This window comes from Medicago sativa, chromosome 8, assembly GCF_051527215.1.
Source record: "Medicago sativa cultivar Bolivia chromosome 8, Bolivia_mono, whole genome shotgun sequence".
NCBI classification, from domain to species: Eukaryota; Viridiplantae; Streptophyta; class Magnoliopsida; order Fabales; family Fabaceae; genus Medicago; species Medicago sativa.
The window spans coordinates 88,160,622-88,178,246 of record NC_140756.1 but is presented as its reverse complement, the minus strand read 5'-3'; the positions used below and the strand labels follow the sequence as shown (position 1 = coordinate 88,178,246).

Here is a 17,625-nt window from a genome sequence, read left to right as displayed (position 1 = left end):
TATTGGATTGATCAAATATTAAAATTATTTGGTAATTTGTCAAATAATTTGAATGAGCGTATATGCATTATGGATAATGCAATGGTATTATATTGAACAAATTAGTGCCATGAGTTAAAATACTACCTCGTAGGTAGCACGAAAGTTCTCAAACAAAACCAATGAATTTCCATGAAAAGTATTATTATCATTATTATTATTATTATAATAGTGCAAACTTGGCCAAAAGAAATCAATAGACATGTAAACACTTTTGTTATTTTTTCTTGTTGATTCACTTCAAACAAGTAAAAGTCTACGGCACGTGATCTCAGTGTGACGACTGCATGGAGCTGGAACGATCTATAAATACTCATCTCACATCCTCGCATTTCATAACTCATACATTCATTCATTAGTCACCTAGTTACTACTAATTTAAATTTCAATATACCAAAATTCATTACAATTTTTTTTATCAATACCAAATTGAATCATGTCTATGAACCGTGAAAATAACAATCCAAAAATAGTATCAAAAATAGGCATAATAGGAGGTGGAGTAAGTGGCATAGCAATTGCAAAACAACTAATACACCACAATCCTATTGTATTTGAAGCCACTGACTCCATTGGTGGGGTGTGGAAGCATTGTACTTACAATTCAACAAAGCTTCAATCTCATCGTAGAGATTATGAATTCACTGATTTCCCATGGCCTAATAGAGATAATCCTGATTTTCCTACACACACGGAAGTGTTGGATTATTTGCGATCATATGCTAAACACTTTGATTTGGTAAAGAATGTTAGGTTTAACTCTAAGGTAGTTGAACTCAAGTTCACTGGTAACCCCAAGTTTGGAGGAGTAGGACTACCAAATGATCTTGATTATGGAAGTTTACTTCCTGGACAATCCATGTGGGATGTTGCTGTGCAGACAAATGACTCGGATACCATTCAGGTCTTTATTCACCTCTGACTTAACTATGTTTTTTAATGACAACTAAACTATTTTATGTATTTCAAACTCTAATTTAATTAGCTATTTTGCATTTAGGTTAGAGTACCTTATTACTTTTGTTAATCAATTTTGATTATCTAAAGAAAACTAGCTTCCAGAGCATCATAAACTGGTTAATACTTTTAAGAGACGTCTAATGTGGACCTGATTCAAAAATAGACCTTAGTGTTTTTAATAAATCTTAATAAAATTTTATATTTTTTCTGCATTTTTTATTATTATAAATTATTTTTTTACCAAAAATAATACTACTTTTGAATCATTTTTAAGAGGATCATATTAGATACATCCATACTTTTAGTATATGAACAATTTATATATGATGAACACGACTCCTCATATTTAATTAAACATGAGAGGATCCACATTTCTTTTCACTCCACATACTTCTAAATTCCCTCACAATGTAAATAATATATTCTCTCGTCTCCTCACCTCCACAAAATGATAAAATGGAAAGTTAGATAAATTAAATGTAAAACTATAAATTCTTTTAATATGTAATATTATTTTAAAATTTGTGTTGAGTCTAATTTAAGTCTACAAATTGACTTTTTTTTTTTTTGAAGGAAGTCTACAAATTGACTTGTTAGGTGAAAAGTGTCCAGCATTTAGAAATATTTTTTGACACAATATTAAATATATTCATAAAATGTATTTGAATAAGTGGCGATCAAATTTGGTAGATGAGAAAAATAAAATAAGTAACAATAAAAATAAAATAAAAATCAGCTCATCTTTAACTTTTTTCTTTGTGTAGATTAGATGATTTTAGAGCCCGTTTGATATAGCTTTTTTAAGAAAAAATCACTTATTTTAATAAAATAATCACTTTTAAGAATATTGCATCCGTTTGTTACAACTTTTTAAAAAAATCAAAATCTAAAAAAAATCTAAAAACAGCTTCAAATGAGAAGCTGTTAAGAGCAGCTTCTCAAAAAATAGATTTTTTTAGAGGAGAGAGAAAATTAGTTGAACTAATTTTGTAACAAAAAATCACTTTTATATAGTTGCATCCAAACAAACTAAATTATTTGTTTAAAAAAAGTGATTTTTATTACGGTAAACAAACGCAAAATAGATTTTGATTTTTCATAAAATCTCTAAAATATAATCTCTAAATTATTTTATAAGAAAATCACTTTTATTTTAATCCGTAACAAACAGACCCTTATTCAAAGCTATACTTGCAGTTTTTTTTTTTTGAATAAATTTCAAAGAGTGCTATATATTAACAAAAATGGTGCAAAGGCGGATCTGCACCATTATTAGCACCAAAAAAAAGAATTTCATAATAATAAAAAATTAAAACAAAAATAATATTTTATTAAAATTTACCAAAAGTAGGAGGATCACCGTTGCAATGGGTCTATATGTTATTAAAATTATATTATGCAGAGAAGGTTTTAATAATTTGAGCATTCACATGTACGTACACTTTTTTTTTTTTACACAAATGTACATATACATGAGCGTATGAATTGCACTGATAATTATTTCCTCTATCCAAGTTTCAGTGGTATAGTTTCGAGTTTGTGGTGGTTTGCGTAGGGAAATATGGGGACATACCAATGATTCCAGCATTTCCACATAAAAAAGGCCCTGAGGTATTCAATGGCAAGGTCCTTCATACACTTGATTACTGTAAACTTGATCAACAAGCATCTAATCAACTTCTCAACAACAAAAAGGTTGTTGTGGTTGGTTTCAAAAAATCTGCTATCGATTTAGCTGTGGAGTGTGCACAGGCAAACCAAGGTAATTAATCAAAACCTAATCTTAAGTTACTCGATCATAAATATTTATGTAAAAAATATGTCTGGTATTTCATAATTAATATACTACTTGAATTATGATTAAGTGATAGTAGTACTATTTGCAATATACAGCTAATTTTGATTACCACTTATTAAAATGCTTTTTCTGAATATATGTATGTACGTACGTACGTGTGTGTGTGTACACACATAAATATATACGTAGATATATTGTCATAGTCAAGTTCATAATGCCTTTCACACACAAAAAAAAAGTCAGCTTCATAACTATTTGCATTAAATATGATTGTGATTTTTAGTCTTTTGAAAACCATTAATTTTAATTATTGAGAAAAAAAAATTAGTTGAGGAACAATAATATAACTGGGGGTCTTCATAAATTCTTGGCGGCCTATATCTGATTCTCTCGGTTATTGTTTTGTTTTGTTGTTTTGACAAAATCTTATATAGCACGTTTTGATGAAAGCAACTGCAGTTAGGCTTGTTTGTAGCACAATATTCATTCAGCTTTCTTTGGTCATTTTCATACTAATTAGTTTTCCAATTTTAGTGTTTCTTTTTGTTTCAAAGGTAAGCTTATTTATGTTATCCAATTTGTGGGTGTGACAAGTTTCATGGCCACAATTAAACATTCTTATGAAGAAAAAAAAATATTGTATTAGATAATTTAATATGTTAGTAATTACTTTGACTAATTTATTTTTTCTTTTACAAATTTGACTAATTTGTTAGAAATGGATCTACCACTTGTGTGTTGGACACTTTCCCTACCTTACAAATTTGCCTTTTATATTCCATTTTGTCGATTATTGGGTTGTGGGACATGATGACAGTATTTTTCTCCTAGCAATTTTTCAATTATTGGGATGAGAGTAATATGCATGGTGCATTGATGCTTGTTCGTCGTTTTTCTATTCTCATGTTGTCATTTTCAGTTCTTTATTTTACTATAATATTTTATGCGTGCAAAGTGTTCAAAAGGTTATTGGCTATGTAACTAATATATTGTCATTTAATCTTTTTTTGAACGTTTATGTTATTTTCTACTTTTGCCTGGTTTGGTTGGACACTATGTAAATAAAGAATTTTTAACTTACGTACGAAGTGCTGTTCTTTTTATTTGACACTCCTACGTACGGTATTCAATGAAAATTACATTAAAATAAAAACATAGAATTCATATTTATTGCGATTTAACCAATTATGAATATTTTGGCTTTCTTCTAGATCAACCACAGCTCTTAGCTTTTTTACAAATAATTTGCGAGCAGGTATTTTATTTTACTTTGAAAAAACAATAATCATACACGTAGACTCTTCTATGGTATACTTGTTGAATTGAGAAAATGAATTTCAATGACTTGACTCTGACTTTCATCTTATTTTCCCACATAAATTAGAGCCACGTGTGCCAGTTTTACACAATAGGATGTGTACTAATATTAATTAACTCAAGTTTCAATACCCGATGTCTTTGATATATACTAGTAAATATCAACACATCAACTTTACAATTAAAAAAGCCTACAAGTAAGTGAGAAAAATATGTTGATATACATGTCAACGCATAAAGTCCACATTATTTAATTTGTCAAACTACAATTCTTGCATTTGTTTCTTAAATTTCAACATGTATAAAAATATAACTAATTAAATGCTTTGTCAAAAAAAAAAAGTATATGACTAGTCTGACTTGTTTTTGAAGGAATTGAAGGAAAACCATGCACCATGTTGATTAGAACTTTGCATTGGACAGTTCCACATTACTGGATATGGGGTTTGCCATTTTTCTTGTTCTTCTCAACAAGATTTTCTCAGTTACTCCATGAAAGACCTAACCAAAGCCTACTCAAAGCTATTCTCTGCTTCATATTATCTCCAATGGTATAAATTTAATTAAAAAATTTCACTAACCGAATACATACAACATTTGAACAAATACTATAATGACTGCTAAATATAAAATATGTAACTAATTGTTCCATGATGTGCAATCTATTATAGAGACATGGCATTTCTAAGTTCATTGAGTCCTACCTTATGTGGAAACTTCCACTGGAGAAGTATGGATTAAAACCAGAACACCCTTTTGTGGAGGATTATGCATCATGTCAAATGGCTATAATGCCAGAAAATTTCTTCTCAGAGGTGGAAAAAGGCAAAATTCTGTTTAAAAAAGCATCAAAGTGGTGGTTTTGTAACGAAGGAATTGAATTTGAAGATAACACAAAGGTGGAAGCTGATGTAGTGATCCTTGCAACTGGTTTTGATGGAAAGAAAAAGATCAAAACCATTTTACCAGAGCCTTTTTGTAGCCTGTTGGAGTACCCCTTTGGTCTTATGCCATTATACAGGTAAGAAATGTTTGTTTATGATTCATTTCGCGTTTTCAAAAGAATATACATGAGAAACTAACTAATGTCTTGATTTATGCTAATCCATGATAGGGGAACTATACATCCATTGATTCCAAACATGGCATTTGTGGGATATGTTGAGAGCGTTTCAAATCTTCACTCTTCAGAGCTACGCTCGATGTGGCTTTCTGGACTTGTAGATGAGAAATTCAAGCTTCCAAAAGTTGAGAAAATGCTTTCAGAAACTCTTAAGGAGACAGAAGTAATGAAAAGGTCTACAAGGTTCTATAAGAGACACTGTATTTCAACATATAGCATTAACCATAGTGATGAAATATGTAACGATCTCGGATGGAATTCATGGAGGAAGAAGGATTGGATATCTGAAGCATTTGGACCCTACAGTAGTCAAGACTATGAGAAGGAAGATTGAATCATTGAATACATGTCTTATAATCATTATAGTAGCCACGGCATAAATAATAGTAAACATAAACAGCATGTTTTCCCCTTTAAAATGAGAGGGGAAAATGTAGTGATTTTTTTTTATTTCTTTTCAAAATGGTGTGCTAAATAATATGTTTCTGAAATGTAATCATAAATCTTTCGTGGTTTATATCTATGTTAATCAAATAAATCATATAAATTTCTGATAACTGTTATCTCACATAGCAAACTCAAACTTACCATGTGCCGAAGATATTGATATGTGACAGTGTTTGTGACAATTGAAGGTAATATTTCCATCACGATACGTTACAATTGTTTGCTCTCTACAGGAGAAGAAATATTATGTTTATCACTTTCATGTGACCAAAGTGATAAAAATCAGCTACTTAATTATAATGGTTACAAACAATTTCATAGTTACATGCTTGACCAACTATGAATTAATTAAGGCAAAAGGGACACAACAGAAATCACCAGGCACTCCCCACTCTTTCCTTACCTTGTTAACCCCCTCACTCAACAAGGTAAATGAAAGTTTACACTTCTTGGCAAATGATATTATGAAGCAAATGCTGTATACGAATCCTATTGTACAACACTAAAATTGTACCACACAGAGATAACTTGCACTGCAAGGTATTAGGATTAGTGTGCTTCTCATCCTCTATTTGCTCATGGTGCAATAAATGCCTAAATTTCATGCAATGCATTGGTAAATTAATAGGTACAAAAATTATGCAGTGAAAATTCTGAGTTTTACCATATGAGACGAAGAATCATCGCCATGTATCCCAACAACCTCTACTCCTGCTTCTTGAACTTCTCATATGAATCCCTAACAGAGCAGACCTGCAATAATAAGTTAATAAAAACTGGCACCTCAACTATATCAGTAGGAGAATGGAAATTAAATGGTTTATTGTATTTCCTTCCTCTAGTCTGCATAACCTAATTTCATGCCTTTGCCAAATTGGATTTATATCATAATCCTCCATGTGACCATGTACCATATAAACAACTACTGTTGGGAATCAGAGGACAAGGTGTTAAGAATTAACAGTACATGAATATTGGATAAAACATGAGAACTCTTCTAATGCAGATTGAAGCTAAAAAGATAAAGCAATTCTAAAACGCCTAGTACATCAGTTTATATACTACCATTCCTAATACCTCTATTTTGATTAACTTTATGCACTAAATTGACCAATGAAAAACACAATCGAAGACTCATTTGACTACCAAAAAACAGATACGAGGGCCAAAATGATTAATAAAAGAGAGACTTTGGTTGTGTTTATAATTTCGACTCCTTCGACTCACAGATTTGGGAACCAAAATGGTTGTTTAATCTATATAGTTTTTTTTTTTTTTTTAACTGGATTACCAACTAACTTAACCAACAAGCTGATTTGAACTAACTAATTAACTAACCAAGAAGATCCAAAGGAGGATCATAGTTCAAACTGTAGCTACTAACAAAACATACTAACTAACAACTAACATCTGCATGTCAAAATAAATAAAATAATCCTTAATTTTTTTTTTTTTATCATATTTCATTCTTAGGGAAGCACAATCTTTTTACAAAATTAAATACTAACGCAACTAGAAAAATAATTCTTTTACTAGGTTGTTTAGATGTCATACATTAGAAAAATGGTTAATTAAGTAAATGGTCCCTGTAAATATTTAGAATTTTGTTTTTAGTCCCTACAAAATAAAATCACATTTTTTAGTCCCTATAAAATTTTCCATCAGCATTTTTAGGCCCTGTCAAAAATTTCCATCAACATCTTTGGTCCCTAAAATGTTTAAGGAAAATGTCGCAGAGACTAAAAAGTGTGATTTTATTTCGTAGAGACTAAAAACAAAACTGTGAATATTTATAGGGACTAAAAACTTAATTAACCCTTAGAAAAATAATCATCATAAGAAAATTGAAAAAGAAGGTTGTGAAAGCAGCATTGTTTTGTTACTGTAGTTTGTAAAAATGGACGGTCACATAATTCTTTTGACATGCTGCGAACCGTGTGTACTGTTTTGTGATACCTTTACGAATTGGTTCACATAAATTTCCCTATATTTCGTTGAAACTGACAAACCGAGCCGAATGGGTGGAGAATGGAGATCAAAGAAAGATGAAGAAATTTTATCTTTTCTCTAAATTCTTTCTTTCTCTTCATTTTGTAGAGGGGTGATTTTGAGTTTTTTTATTCGAAATTACTTATACACATCATTTTCGCCCTTTTAATATAAATAAGTGATTTTCACTTGTTGACTTGGTGCGGTTGTTTGATTTTATGTTTTTTATAATGTTTGTTTGTGTGAAGCTTGGATCCATTACACATTCAATATATTAAAGACTTAGTCTCAATTATGGAGACATCCACTACATATTCAATTAATGACTTAATAGTTAATTTTGGATTTTATCACATTAATAATGTAAGTATTTTGTTGGTTTATTAATGTGATAGAATTATTTCAGTCAATTTGATTTTATCATATTAATAATGTAAGTATTTTGTTGGTTTATGCTATTAACTTGAGTTTTGCCATGAACTTGTTCGTAAATTCATTCATTTTGTTTTTAGTGATGTTAAAATTGTGTTGTTTTCAATGCAATCTATCAAGTATCAATACATTACATTTTCCTTCAAAAAAAAAAAATACATTACATTTGACTATTTTCAATGTAAAAAAATTACTACCTCCGTCCTTAAATATAGGAGCCTTTTGCCAAAATTACGGAAATTAAGAAAGTTGGTTGTAGTATTAAATTTGTATATAATTACTATTGTTTTTACAATTTTATCCTTAAGAGAGAGAATAAATTTATGTTTTCAACATAATATTTATTGTTGATTGAAGAAAAAGATGCAAAATAAATAAGGGTAGTTGGTAAATAAATAATTAATGTACTTGGAAATACCAAAGGGTCTTATTAAAAGGGACAAATTTTTTTTGTAAAAGGGTCTTATAATTAAGGACGGAGGTAGTATGTTTGTCTATAGTATCGTTAGATTAGTATAGGATACAGTCAGCAAAGTTAATTTAATGTGTAAGTGGTTCATTGATATCGTGCAAAGGTTAGTTGAATGGGTAAGTAGTTCATTGATATCGTGCAAAGATGAGTTCAACTCAAGACCATCAAGAATAATAGGGAAGTATATATGTTTGCACAATTAATATTTTGTCCAACTAAATAATTAGGTTAAGTGTCACACATTTTAAATGAAGATGTTTTTCAACAATTTGAACGAGCATGTATGTATGATGGATAATGTTGTGGTATTAATTATATATTGACCATATTTTTTTTTTTTTGAAATATATATATTGACCATATTAATTAATGTCATGAATGAATTAAAAGACTACCCCGTAGATATATAGCACGAAATTGATTATTTTGATAGGATATTATTTTTATAGGATTAATGCATCTAGAGCGATCTATAAATGCTAATCTCCAATCCTTGCATTTCATCATTCTCACACATTCATTAGTCACCTATCATTGCTAATTTAAATTTCAACAAACCAAAATTCATTACAATATTTTTTTTTTTATCAATACCAAATTGAATCATGTCTATGAACCGTGAAAATAACAATCCAAAAATAGTATCAAAAATAGGCATAATAGGAGGTGGAGTAAGTGGCATAGCAATTGCAAAACAACTAATACACCACAATCCTATTGTATTTGAAGCCACTGACTCCATTGGTGGGGTGTGGAAGCATTGTACTTACAATTCAACAAAGCTTCAATCTCATCGTAGAGATTATGAATTCACTGATTTCCCATGGCCTAATAGAGATAATCCTGATTTTCCTACACACACGGAAGTGTTGGATTATTTGCGATCATATGCTAAACACTTTGATTTGGTAAAGAATGTTAGGTTTAACTCTAAGGTAGTTGAACTCAAGTTCACTGGTAACCCCAAGTTTGGAGGAGTAGGACTACCAAATGATCTTGATTATGGAAGTTTACTTCCTGGACAATCCATGTGGGATGTTGCTGTGCAGACAAATGACTCAGATACCATTCAGGTCTTCATTCACCTCTATCTTAACTATTTTTTTTAATGGCAACTGAACTGTTTTATGTATTTCAGTGGTACAGTTTCGAGTTTGTTGTGGTTTGCTTAGGGAAAAATGGGGACATACCGAATATTCCAGTATTTCCACACAAAAAAGGCCCGGAGGTATTCAATGGCCAGGTCCTCCATACACTTGATTACTGTAAACTTGATCAACAAGCATCTAATCAACTTCTCAACAACAAAAAGGTTGTGGTGGTTGGTTTAAAAAAATCTGCTATCGATTTAGCCATGGAGTGTGCACAGGCAAACCAAGGTGATTAATTAAAACCTATTCTCAAGTTACTTGAGTATAAATTTTTTTTTTAATTAAAAAAAAATCATTATGTTTAAAATGAAAATAAAAAATAGATTCTAAAAACAGAAGAACTTATGAAAAAAAATCAAAACTAATAATATGCACAATATAAAATGAAATGTCGATTCATTGATTGATGAAAAGAGACGATTTGAATGCAGGGAAGACCAATATCCAAATTCAACAACTCAACCTAAAACTATAGAATATCGTTGTATATTGCTTCTTATGACATTAAGGATCAACTAAAACCACACAAATAAGAGTCTAGCCTTCATATAGATATCCTATCGTAATCAATAATCACAATCTCACATACTCTCTGTTTTTTTGACAGAGATGATGTAATACAATAATCACTCACAAACCCTCTATGAGCACCAATTTACATGATTCAAAATTACAAGTGGGAATATGTTAGGTTGAACTAGACTTTACAAGAAATTAGTTTGCGAGTAAAAAAAATTTAAGACTTGAGTATGATCTTTTGAAAGACTGATATGTATTTTTTGAGAATTTAACTATATCTTATATTATATTTCATTTCTAGTTTATAATAATACATTTAAACTGCGAAAAATTATCGTATACTAATAGGCTTAAATTACTGAAAAGGTTAACAGATTTATAATTTAATTCAAAGTATATAGTATAATAATTTTAATAATAAATAATATTATTCATATTTACTTCTTAAAATAAATATTATTCATATTTACTTAAGTAGGCCGACCTGAAATGTCTAAGAAGCTTTTATATGATCCGCGACCTAACCTTTTAGTTAAATAGATTTTTAAAAAAGTCTAAGCGATTCCCTATTACAGACAAAAGCATAGTCTAACCTATTCTAGGTTAGGTTGTAAGCCCCTCTAAACTAGTCTGACTTATTACCATCCCTTTGCAAAACGTGGACAAATGTTTTGCACATAAATGCAACAAGTGAATAATGTATTCCGTATTCATGTTCATCAAGCATAAAATTTGGTGTGAAGAAGAAGAAAAAAGTGTATAAAAAATGTTGAGGATTCGATGAGAAAACTCACACCAATAACAACTTGATGTGCGGAGCAAGAGATAATTAAGCAACCAAAATCAAAGTGTATGGAACAATTAACACAAGCCAAAAGTAGAAAACAACAGCGAAAGAAAAGGAAGAGAGAACACAAAGAATTTGTTGACCCAGTTCGGTCCAAATTGACCTAGTCTGGGGGAGAGAGCAGCCCTCCGTTCCACTATATGATGAGTAGCGTTACAAAGAGATGGATTACAAGAATAAGTCTCCCGCCTAATTCTACCCAAATCCCAGCCTCTTCCCGTAACCAAGAGACTCAATCCTAATAGTGTTTCCCAAGGTAAATCAACCCACAAACCCTAGTTTTGTTGCCAAGAGAGAAACTCTATACAAACCCTAGTTTTGTTGTTGCCTTTCTAAACCCTTGTTTCAGCCCCTCTATCTCTCTTAAAATAGTCTGATACAAGGCCTATATTTATAGTAAAAGTTTTGCTTAAAATTTGGAACAAATCTGCACTGAAAATACGTTTTCTTTATTTCCTTCAGCGTACCATCGTGCCACGTTACGATTCCATCGTGGCACGATTTTTCCAGTGCTTGCATCAGGATCTGCTTTCAACCCATCGTGGCACGTTGCTCTCCATCGTGGCACGTTGCTCTCCATCGTGGCAGGTTGCTTCTGATCGTGGCACGTTGCTCCTGATTTCTGAACCTGATTTTAAGTTAACTCTTACAATTCTCCACCTTGACTTCAAATCAGTGATGATACCAAACCATCAACCACCTTGCTGCTCTTTCCCTTGTTCCCACTACACCAAGTAGCTCCACAAGTTTACACCCTAACTTCTTCAATCATCGGAATGCCTTCCGCCCCTTTGAAGATCCTTGTGTCCAAACTACTCAAGGAATTTTAGGTAGTTCCACAAGTACACACCTTAACCTCTTCAGCCATCGGAATGTCTTCCACCTTCTCGAAGATCCTTGTATCCAAACTACACTAGGAATTTCAGGTAGTTCTACAAGACTACACCATACCTCTTCAATACGAGACATCTCCCGCTTCCTTGAAGATCACCTTGCATCCAATCACCCTTGGACTTTTAGGGTAATTCCACAAGCCGTGCTATACATTCTTCAACCTCCGGAATGCCTTCCGTCTTCATGAAGAAATCCCTTGCTCACCACTAGAGCATAGCACCCAAGGTCCTCCATAGTCGTACCACTCCCGGTGTGTTCAACTCCACCTAAAGCTGAGCTTCCAACCTCTCAACTAGCAAATGAGTACATCCCATTATGTCTTCAACCTTGAACCTCCACCTCAACCGGTAGATCATGAGTATTCTTACCACCGCCTCTCCAGGCTGATGTTGAGTGTTTAACGTCTCTCCAGACGACCACCGCTCTACCAGGCATCACCCCCAAGGTGAGAAACATCACCTTCATCCTCCAAAGAGCACACCATCAAAGCACCTGCATCCTCATAACCCTCAGAGACAATTTGTACAGAATTACCATTAATCTCCGGACAATCCTTCTTGAAGTGACCCATCTTGTTACACTTAAAGCATTTAAACTTTGTCTTGTTACTACTCTTTCCCCGGTTACCTCTACCTCCACCATTCCCTCTTGAAACACTTAGGCCTTCCCCGTTTTCATCAACTCTCAAGTCCTTCGACTTAGTCAACTCCTTGGTTCTCAAAGCTGCTTGAACTTCTTCCAAGGTAACAGTGCCTTCTTTTCCATAGAGCATGGTATCTTTAAACGATTCAAAAGATCTAGGTAGAGCACACAACAAGAGTATAGCTTTATCTTCATCCTCAAGATTCACCTCAATATTCTCCAAGTCATCAAGGATTTTGTTGAACTCCGTAAGTTGCTCCATGATGGCCTTTGACTCCACCATCTTGAATGAGTAGAGTTGTTGCTTTAGGAATTGCCGATGAGCCAAAGACTTTGTCATATACAAAGATTCCAACTTTGCCCACATCGATGCCGCGGTTGGTTCCTTTGCTACTTCTCTCAAAATTTTATCTCCGAGGCACAAGACAATGGCACTCTTGGCCTTGTCCACCATCTCGGTCTTCTCCGCTCGTGTCATGGTGACCGGTAACGAACCTTCACCCTTCAAAGCTTTCTCACACTTTTGTTGTATCAACACCGCTTCCATCTTTACCTTCCATAACCCAAAATCGTTATCTCCGGTAAACTTCTCAATATCCCACTTCGAACCCATGGTACTTGATTATCCTTTGACCCTTGCCCCACGGTGGGCGCCAATTGTTGAGGATTCGATGAGAAAACTCACACCAATAACAACTTGATGTGCGGAGCAAGAGATAATTAAGCAACCAAAATCAAAGTGTATGGAACAATTAACACAAGCCAAAAGTAGAAAACAACAGCGAAAGAAAAGGAAGAGAGAACACAAAGAATTTGTTGACCCAGTTCGGTCCAAATTGACCTAGTCTGGGGGAGAGAGCAGCCCTCCGTTCCACTATATGATGAGTAGCGTTACAAAGAGATGGATTACAAGAATAAGTCTCCCGCCTAATTCTACCCAAATCCCAGCCTCTTCCCGTAACCAAGAGACTCAATCCTAATAGTGTTTCCCAAGGTAAATCAACCCACAAACCCTAGTTTTGTTGCCAAGAGACAAACTCTATACAAACCCTAGTTTTGTTGTTGCCTTTCTAAACCCTTGTTTCAGCCCCTCTATCTCTCTTAAAATAGTCTGATACAAGGCCTATATTTATAGTAAAAGTTTTGCTTAAAATTTGGAACAAATCTGCACTGAAAATACGTTTTCTTTATTTCCTTCAGCGTACCATCGTGCCACGTTACGATTCCATCGTGGCACGATTTTTCCAGTGCTTGCATCAGGATCTGCTTTCAACCCATCGTGGCACGTTGCTCTCCATCGTGGCACGTTGCTTCTGATCGTGGCACGTTGCTCCTGATTTCTGAACCTGATTTTAAGTTAACTCTTACAAAAAAAATTCACACACGTAGACTCTTCTATGGTATACTTGTTGAATTGAGAAAATGAATTTCAATGACTTGACTCTGACTTTCATCTTTTTTTCCCACATAAATTAGAGCCACGTGTGCCAGTTTTACACTAGTAAGTTGGAAAAATATGTTTACTAAAAAAAATATGGAAAAATATGTTGATACATGTCAACGCAAAAAGTCGACATTATTTAATTTGTCAAACTACAATTCTTTCTTTTGTTTCTTAAACTTCAACATCTACAAGTATAAGTAATTAATTGCTTTGTCAAAAAAATACTATAACTTGTGCTGACTTTGTTTTTGAAGGAATTGAAGGAAAATCATGCACCATGTTGATTAGAACTTTGCATTGGACAGTTCCATATTATTGGATATGGGGTTTGCCATTTTTCTTGTTCTACTCAACAAGATTTTCTCAGTTACTCCATGAAAGACCAAACCAAGGCCTACTCAAAGCTCTTCTCTGCTTCATATTATCTCCAATGGTATAAATGTAATTAAAATCTTTCACTAACTGAATCATATAATAATGCATACAGCATTGACCAAATATTACCATGACTGTTAATTAAATGTGTAACTAATTGTTTTATGATGTGCAATCCAACAATCTATAATATAGAGGGTTGGCATTTCAAAGTTCATCGAGTCCTACCTTCTGTGGAAATTTCCATTGGAGAAGTATAATTTAAAACCAGAACACCCTTTTGTGGAGGATTATGCATCATGTCAAATGGCTATAATGCCAGAAAATTTCTTCTCAGAGGTGGAAAAAGGTAAAATTCTATTTAAAAAAGCATCAAAGTGGTGGTTTTGTAATGAAGGAATTGAATTTGAAGATAACACAAAGGTGGAAGCTGATGTAGTGATCCTTGCAACTGGTTTTGATGGAAAGAAAAAGATCAAAACCATTTTACCAGAGCCTTTTTGTAGCCTGTTGGAGTACCCCTCTGGTCTTATGCCATTATACAGGTAAGAAATCCTTGTTTATGATTATTTTCGCGTTTTCAAAAGAAAATACATGAGAAACTAATGTCTTGATTTATGCTAATCATGAAAGGGGAACCATCCATCCATTGATTCCAAACATGGCTTTTGTGGGATACGTTGAGACCTATTCAAATCTTTACTCTTCAGAGCTACGAACAATGTGGCTTTCTGGACTTGTAGATGACAAATTCAAGCTTCCAAAAGTTGAGAGAATGCTATCACAAACTCTTAAGGAGACAGAAGTAATGAAAAGGGCTACAAGGTTTTATAAGAGACACTGCATTTCAACATATAGCATTAACCATAGTGATGAAATATGTACCGATCTCGGATGGAATTCGTGGAGGAAGAAGGACTGGATAATCTGATGCATTTGGACCCTACAGTAGTCAAGACTATGAGAAGGAAGATTGAATATATATCTTATAATCATTATAGTAGCCACTGCATAAATAATAGGGAAAAATTTAGTGATACGTTAATTTTAAAAATGGTGTCGCCTTTCATAAACTCAAGAGTCATGTTTCTGAAATGTAGTCATGAATAGGTTTATTGCCATGTTAATCAAAAAAAGATTTTGGTGTAGAATGTGTGAGACGTTGTCACACTAGTGCTTAAATGTATTGAAATAGCAAAATTCATCCCTAATATCTTTTTTGTGAGTAATTTTATGGACTATGTTGACCAATGAAAACACATTTGAAGACTCGATTGACTACCAAAAAACAGATACAAAGACCAAAATGACTAATAAAAAAGAGACTTTGATGTGTTTATAATTTCGGTACATTAAGTGACAGTGTCTCACACATTCCAGTACCAATATGGTTGTTTACTCTATTTAGTTATTTATAACTGAATTACCAACAAGCTGTTCAGAACTAACCAAGAAGATCCAACAAGAACTAACAATCAAAATACTACACACTATAGTCGCTTTAGACTAATGACGCTTACATTGTTACGTAATACTAACTAGTATTGGAAGCTACAGTGTGCCCTATATATAAAGCAACTACCTACACATCGAAAATGTAACCAACACTAATAATCGATCAGAAATTGAATGAGTCCAAAACAACACTAACAATCAAAAAAAAATTTCCTATAGGGAAATTACTAAAATATCTTTGGCTTGATTTGTTTTTTCCCAACTGGCCCACCCAACTTCTTCACTTCCTTTGTTAGATAACTAAACTTCTCATTCTCTCATTCTTTTCTTATTCTCTTGTTTGTTGTTATTGTTTGTTGAATAGGCTTAATTGAAAATATCGTGTTTGGTTGTAACTAAGAGAATAAAATTTACTTCATGATTGAAGAACTTTGTGATTAACGTTTATTACAACATAAGTATTTTGTTTACTATATTAGAGTTAATTTTGTTGGCCCACCCCAGATATATTTTCTGGCTCCGCCACCGCTTGTATATTGTGAATTAACGTACCTTGGCAAAAGGGAAACCTCCCCTGAGTGAAGATGGTGAAGAAGAAGAGATAACTTGAGGCAAAAAAATTGAGAATTGAATGGGGTTGAAGGAAGTGATGATATGTTTTGAGAAGATGGAGGATGGTGAAGAAATGTGGAGAAAGAATTGGTTGGAAGAGTGTGGCAATGCGGTGAATATGGTTTGACGTGGAATAATTGATTATGCATCTTTTTTTTTGTTCTTGGAGACATGCTCAATTATTTGTGCAATTTGTTATGTTGACAGAGTTGTTGTTGGTTACACACTTTGTTACTATCAGTGACTAGCGAAAAAAACGGGCACGTGTCTTTCCGCTCTTTTTATTATGTTAACGTTTGAAAATTATGAACAATGTTTTTATGAAATTTTAATTTTGATTAAAACTAAAAATATAATTGTTTTTTACTTTCAAATTATAACAAATCAAACTAATCATAATTATCTATTTCAATTAAACTAACAATATAACAAAAATATATAATCTAAATTCTTATTTTTTTAATGACACAAACAACAATCTTTATTTCTTGTCAAAAAAAAACAACAATCTTTATTATAGAAAAAGTTGTTGTTTAAGGGTATAATTGGGATAATGAAAAAATAAATATATCTTCATTCATCTTTTTAATGACACTTTTTAAATGATAAAGAAAAAAACTGAACATTTGTGTTTGTTACATTTTTATTTTAATATTTAAATGTATTTTTATCTATTTGTTACATGTGTTATTTGTATTGAAAATTGAGGCTATTTTTGAAAGGAAAAATCCAACCTAAAAGTGCTGGAAGGGGTAGTTTTTTTTTATATATAGTATAGATTTCCTCGGACGGTCCTCGTAAGCTTAGCTCAGTTGGTTGGGACAATGCATAAAATATGCAAGGTCCGGGGTTCAAACCCCGGCCACTACCAAAAAAAAAAAAGATTTCCTCGGATGAAAAACACTTTTTATTTCACTTTTTTGTTTATGAATATGGCTCTGATTGATTATAGTTAGTGATTTGGTTAGAGTTCAGTTTCATACAAATCTTGGGTGCAAATTATTTTTTTTATTTTGCTTCACTCTTAGATACTTACCGATTATGATTGTTGCTTGATACTTAATTTGTTATGGTTTGGAAGGTCACACTTAAATTTTTTTTTACTCAAA

The 17,625-nt window shown here is 32.6% G+C and overlaps 1 protein-coding gene and 1 pseudogene across 2 annotated transcripts; both read left to right on the top strand.

Annotated features, from left to right (window-relative positions):
• The first annotated feature begins 374 nt into the window (after positions 1-374).
• LOC146902895 (putative flavin-containing monooxygenase 1) lies at positions 375-5,805 on the top strand. The gene is made up of 5 exons (XM_085733418.1): positions 375-943; positions 2,521-2,761; positions 4,487-4,665; positions 4,786-5,135; positions 5,229-5,805. The coding sequence occupies exons 1-5, from the start codon at positions 476-478 to the stop codon at positions 5,569-5,571; spliced, it is 1,581 nt and encodes a 526-aa protein (XP_085589544.1). The 5' UTR covers positions 375-475; the 3' UTR covers positions 5,572-5,805.
• Positions 5,806-9,008: 3,203 nt separating this feature from the next.
• On the top strand, positions 9,009-15,658 carry LOC146902894 (putative flavin-containing monooxygenase 1; annotated as a pseudogene). The gene is made up of 5 exons (XR_015022720.1): positions 9,009-9,650; positions 9,716-9,956; positions 14,329-14,507; positions 14,645-14,994; positions 15,083-15,658. The product of XR_015022720.1 is annotated as a putative flavin-containing monooxygenase 1 (transcript).
• The last annotated feature ends 1,967 nt before the right edge of the window (positions 15,659-17,625 follow it).